At 58.1% G+C, this 6,035-nt stretch overlaps 1 protein-coding gene across 1 annotated transcript in view; it reads right to left on the reverse strand.

Annotated features, from left to right (window-relative positions):
• Nucleotides 1-6,035, reverse strand: part of MAST3 (microtubule associated serine/threonine kinase 3) — a gene marked incomplete at its 5' end in the record, with an annotated part of 15,371 nt that overhangs the window by 924 nt on the left and 8,412 nt on the right. Inside the window, 8 exon segments of the mRNA XM_015557714.1 lie at nt 1-21; nt 1,543-1,757; nt 1,795-1,850; nt 2,364-2,486; nt 2,850-3,076; nt 3,397-3,603; nt 3,991-4,235; nt 4,750-4,963. Coding sequence (XP_015413200.1) covers nt 1-21; nt 1,543-1,757; nt 1,795-1,850; nt 2,364-2,486; nt 2,850-3,076; nt 3,397-3,603; nt 3,991-4,235; nt 4,750-4,963 — 1,308 coding nt within the window.

Below are 6,035 nucleotides of genomic sequence, written 5' to 3' on the forward strand. Positions count from 1 at the left end.
ATGCGTTGGGAGACGCGGTGTCTGTGGATGACAGGTAACGGTCAGGCCGTGGCCCTCAAGTCCCGACCCTGGAGGTGGGGCCCTGGAACTGACTGGACCTGCCAAAGCCCACGTTGTCTCACGTGACCATTTATGCCTGCTTTTCCCGCCTCTTGTTTGCACAGGCTGTTCCCTTGGCTTAGGTCTGGTGAACAATTCCTACCATGCATCAAAGCCCTAGTTCTTTCTTATTAATTCGCTAGAGGCCCAGTGCACGAATTCATGCACGGGTGGGGTCCCTCTGGGTGGCCTGCAGGGATTGGGCTGAAACCCGCAGTCCAACACCGCCTGCAGCTCCTACCTGCTGCTCCCGCTCATCCAGGCCCCACTGTGCCTGCTGCGGGTTGGTGCCCAATCAGTCCGATCGATAGGGAGAGGTTTGCGCTGCTGCAGCAGCAGCACTTACCAGCCCTGCATTTGGCGCCCTTCTGAGGGGAGTGGCCTATGGGATTGGCTGAAACCAGCTCTCAGACATCCCCCAAGAGGTCCCAGATTGTGAGAGGGTGCAGATCAGGCTGAGGGACCCCACCGGTGCATGATCGAGCCTGGGAGGGACCAGAGGAGGGTTCTAGGGCGCGTCTGGCCTATCTTGCTCAGTCCGATTGGCCAGACTCCAGCAGTAACCTAACCTACTGGTCAGAGCATCTGCCCCCTGGTCGACCGGTTGACTGCCTGCCCCGTGGTGGTCAGTGCATGTCATAGCGAGCGGTTGAGCAGCCTTAGCATATCATTAGCATATCAGGCTTTAATTGGTTGTTCAGTTGTTCTGCCGTTCTATTTGCACATTACCCTTTTATTATATAGGATTTTTTTTTGAGAGAGAGAGAGAGAGAGAGAAACATTGATGTGAGAGCAAAACATCAATTAGCTCCCTCCTGCATGCCCCCTACTGGGGATTGAGCCTGCAACCCAGGCATGTGCCCTGACTGGGAATTGAACTGCAATCTTTCAGTGTACCAAACAACATCCAACCAACTGAGCCACACCAGCCAGGGCCAAAGCCCTAGCTCTTATTCACCCACTTCTCATCTGATGACTCATTACTCACTGGGCTAAAGATACCCATTCACAGTCCATCTGTCCACTGGTCCACAGAGTTATCCAACAAGGGCCCTCCACTCCCAGGCCTCAGCCCCAGGGGATGCTTGGTCTTAGGAAGGCAGAGATGACACAGATAACCACTGTCCACGAGGTCAGGGGGGGCCAGAGAGAAAGAAGTAGTAGGGGTTCCCAGGGGGCAAGGAGGGCTTCCTGGAGGAGTAGATCTGTGGTCCTCCAGGAGGCCTTCCCCGCTTCTCCTCAGCCTCTCTCAGAGCTGGGGGCCCTCACTCCTTTCCCACACGAAAACGAGCTTATCATGCCCTTTCGGGCTCACATACCCTCTGTGTTTCCCTACTGCCCACCAATTTAGCCCAGCTCTTAGGCCTGATCCATCCTCCAATGTCATTCCTCTTCCCATCTCTGCCCGCTCCCTCCTCCCCAGGTGGTCCTGGGTGCACCCACCTGCCAGGGCATCAGAAGCGGGGCTGCGGGAGGGCATAGTGGGGCTGGGGGAAAGGCTGTGGGTGGGTGAGCCTGGGAGGCTCTCGCTGGACGACAAGGAGTGGTGGAGGCCGGACGAGAAGCTGCGGCTTGTGTGCAACACCGACGACTGTTTCGAGATCTTCTTGAAGAGCGACTTCCGCCTGCGGGTGAAAACCCCAGGTGCTCAGGTACCCCTGCCCTCGGCGGGAGCTTCCTGATTGCTACCCCAACACCTTGATGGAACGGGTCCCCAGGGCTGTGGTCCGAAGGGTGATCTTGTTGCTGCTCTGCAGGAACGATGGCAAGAGGTCTTCTGTGTGCCTCCATCCCATGAGCACCCCACCCACTCATCTCCTATTCATCCTTCAAAGTCTCAGATCCTATCCAGCCCCGTCTCGCCTAACGATCTACCCTTCACTGGGCCCAAATACATGCCCACTGTCTGTGCCCATCCTATGAGCTGTCCATCCATACGCTGGTTCCAGGAGCTACTCAACCTGGGGCCTACCTCCTCCCATGTCCCCACCCCAGGCCTGAGCCCCTGAGGACCTCTGTCTGGTGGAGGCAGAGATGGCATAGACCCCACGGGATCGGGAAGGGCTTCCGGGGGGAGGGGCTCTGGGGGGATATTAGAAGCCCAAGAAGGAAGCACATTCTAGTCCGAGGGGAGGGCGAGTGCAAGGCCTGGACTAGGGAAGAGCCGTGTGGGTAGAGGGGAGACGCAGGGAGAATCAGTAGTGAGGCCAAGGGGTGGTGGGGACACTGGGAGCCCAGAGGGAGGACAGCGGTGGGGGTGGCACCTTCAGCAGCAGCTCCACGACGTCCATGTGGACCAGCCCCAGGACCGACTCCCCATTGACGTGGGTGATGAGGTCTCCGGCTCGCAGGCCCGCCTGGTGGGCAGGACTCCCCTCCTCCACGCTCTGGGGGGAGACGACAGGGTCAGCAGTCCCACAGCCGGAGACACCCGCAAGCTGCTGCCTCTCACGCTGCCTCAGTTTCCCTGACCTTGTGGAGAAGGGATGTGCCAAGCCCTGGACTGGGGGGAGGGAGGACAACCCGCCCACTGTGCACTTGCTGCAGGAGCCGTTAGCTTCATGCTCACCGAGGGTCTCTGTCTCCCTGTCCAGCCCTGTCCTTCTTGCCCAACCCTCTCCCTGTAACTGACAGGGACGGCAAAGGCCCAGGAGGCACCAGCTCAGACTAGAGAGCGCACCATGCCAGGGCACAGCCAGCCCCAAACAGAGTCAAGCTGTCCCCCCACCCCCACCCCCATGGCAACTCACCCAGACAACATGGTGCACAGTGTAGACATCACTGTCGCCCATGTAGACACGGATGGCCCGCAGGCTGAAGCCGTACTTCTTGCCAGAGCAGTGGATGACAATGGGGGGCCGCAGGCTGCCACACACAGGGGATGGGTCCCGGCTGGGAGAGGAGTCACGAGATGACGGGTTCGAGGACAGTGAGCGTGGGGATAGGGGGCTCATAAGGGGGCCGCCGCTGCCATCATCTGCAGGGACGAGGGTTAGGGTGTGGGTCACTCCCTCCTGGCACCCCCTAAGGGAGCCTTCCCCTCCCACCACGCTGACCACGCCGGCTGCTTCACTGCTGCTCCAATGTCCCAATGCCAGGCCTTTGCACATGCAGTGCCCTCTGCCAGGAAGGCCAGTCTAGGTCTCCCTGGTTCTAACCCCCTCTCCTGGGGCGTAGGCCAAACATCACCCCGAAGGACCCTCCAGCTCCCGACACCCCAGCCAGAGAAGACCCCTCCCCATGATTAAAACGGAGATAGACAGACAAGCAAAGACAAGGTGGGGCCATGGACATTACCGGCCGTGATGATCAGCGACAGGGCGGACACTGAGGCTGACTTGGGCATGCAGCCCCCGCTGGAGGCGGCCCTGGACTTCTCAGGGGCCAGGTCTTTAGGGCCCCTGAGGCGGTGGCCCCGGCTGGCGTCCAGGGCCCGTGGCGTGGAGTGTCGGGCACCAGTGCTGTTGCTCCGTAGGCGCGTCTGACCGAGGGCAGTGGGGTCGGCTGGGAGGGTAGCAGGGTGAGCGGGTCAAGGTTGACAGACGTGGACACGGTGCAGCCTCCTGGCTTTTGCTCAGGCAGTTCCCTCTCCCTGTGCACCTTCCTGCATTCCTCTCCCTAGAACGCTCCACTCTTCAAGCTCCCCCTTCCCGGAAGCCTCTCCCCCACTCATCTGACCCCAGCTCCCCGTCTTGGAGCCCCCTAGCCCCGTCCCTCTCTCCAGTCCCGCCCTGACCCAGGGAAGCGAGAGGCTCCTTGAGGGCTTCTCCAGAACCTTGGCCTCTCCTATCTGAAATATTCTCTGAAGAACCCTTCAAAACCCATCTCAAATAGTCCTTCCTCTGGGAAACATTCCATGATACCTCTCCTGCCACCCTGGGCCCCACCTACCAGAGAGGCTCGAGGGCTTGGGCACCCCTGGGGTGGCTGCTGGGGGCAGATCCGGCTCCCCCAGGATGAAGACAGGCCTCTTGGGGCCCACAGGGCCTGGGCCAGCTCCCTCGTCCTCCGACGAGAAGGCGAACTTGGGCATCGTATCGAGGCTGATGGTGCTCATGAGAGACGGGCTGGGTCCCCGCTCAGGCTGGGAAGAGGATGAGTAGCAGGACGAACCCGAGGATGTCCAGGACCTCAGCCTGAGCAGGAAAGAGTCCAAGTCACACCTGTCAGATGCCCTCGCCCCGGGACACCCAGGCACCCCCAGCCGTCACATCTGACTAGTAACTCTTAGCCCAGAGCCAGAGGCAATTATAAATACAGGGCGAGTTCCCTGTGCCTGCTCCATTCTCTGTGTCGACCTAGAGAACTCCTATTCGTCTTCTCAAACCCAGTTTCCAGTGCCCATCCTCTAGCAGACACTGGTTATTTCTGCTGAGTGTGGATTTTGGAGAATGAAAGGTGTTCTGGGCCGAGGGAACGGTGCAAGCTAAGCCCCGCAGCGGACGGTGCCACATGTTCCGTGCGGTTAGGAATGCAGAGCCAAGGGCAGTGACGCTAGGAGCCAGGTCGGCAGAAGTCTGACAGGTTGGCCAATATGTTTGACCCTTTTCAACGGGGCCACTAGGAAGCTCTTTCCAATGTTAGATTTTGTGGCTCCACCTCCCCTAAGGCTTGGAGGTTGGATGTGCTTATATGCCCCAGCCCACCTACCGGACCTCAGTGCTCAGCTGGCGGCCACACTCGCCTTCGCTGCGTTCCCACCCCTCCTCCCGGTCCTCACTGAAACTCCGCTCAGTGCAGGGCAGGGTGGGCTGCACGGCCAGGAACTCCGAGCTGCTGTAGACCTGGGAAGAAATAAACAGCAGCACTGGAAACGGAGGCAGGAGCCGCATCCGCTTTCTACACGCCCAGCGCCTCCCTGTGACTCACTTTATTAGATCCTTACTCAGCATGGCCCTAAAGATAGCAGAGTCTGGAGCCCCCTGTACCGGGGAGAGACTGAGGCTCAGAGGGACCAGACACCAAGGGGGCCACAGCTGGGGTTTCTGCTGATTATCAGGACAACCTGCCCGGGGCCCAGGCCCACAAGAAGTGCAGAGGAGTTTTTGAGCAAATTATAAACAAAGGAAGGAACTTAAGTTAAGCTTGTGACATTGTAAAATGACACGCAGCCCGGCCGGCGTGGCTCAGGGGTAGAGCGCCAACCGATGAACCAGGAGGTCATGGTTCGATTCCCAGTCAGGGCCCATGCCCGGGTTGTGGGCTCGATTCCCAGTGCGGGGTGTGCAGGAGGCAGCTGATCAGTGATTCTCTCATCACTGATGTTCCTCTCTCATTCTCCCTCTCCTTTCCTCTCTGAACCAATAAATATATGCATATATATTTTTAAATGAATAAATAAAATGATACCCAGCATAGGAGCCCTAGTTACAATATCCAAAAAGTAGAAACAACCCAAATGTCCATCGGCTGATGAAGTAAAAGTACCTTGTGGGCCATCTACATGATGGACGGTTACTCAGCCACGGAAGGACGGAAGCACTGACATGTGCTACCACGTGGCTAAGCCTTGGACACGTCATGCTGAGTGCGAGAGAAGCCACACACAGAAGCCCATACGTGAGTGCATCCGTATGGATCGTCCAGAAGAGGCAAATCCACAGGCAGGAAGCAGACTGGTGGTTGTGAGGGGCTGGAAGGGTGGGCGCAGGGAGTGACGGCTAATGGGGATGGGGCTCCTTTGGGCTAATGGAAATGTTCTGGAACTAGATTGAGTTGATGGTTGCACAGTATTGTACAGGTGCTAAATGTCAGTGCATTGCACACTCTAAAACGGATAAAATGGTATATTTTATCCTAATAAAAAATATGCAAACAAACAAACATCTTGCCATGTTTCCTGAGCACTAGCTATGTCCAGGTCAGCCGGCGCGGTCAGCCAGGACTTAGCCAGGCAGCTTGCTAACTAGTGAACAGCTCCGCAACAGCAGTACGTC

Source organism: Myotis davidii, unplaced genomic scaffold (assembly GCF_000327345.1).
Source record: "Myotis davidii unplaced genomic scaffold, ASM32734v1 scaffold448, whole genome shotgun sequence".
Lineage (NCBI taxonomy): Eukaryota > Metazoa > Chordata > Mammalia > Chiroptera > Vespertilionidae > Myotis > Myotis davidii.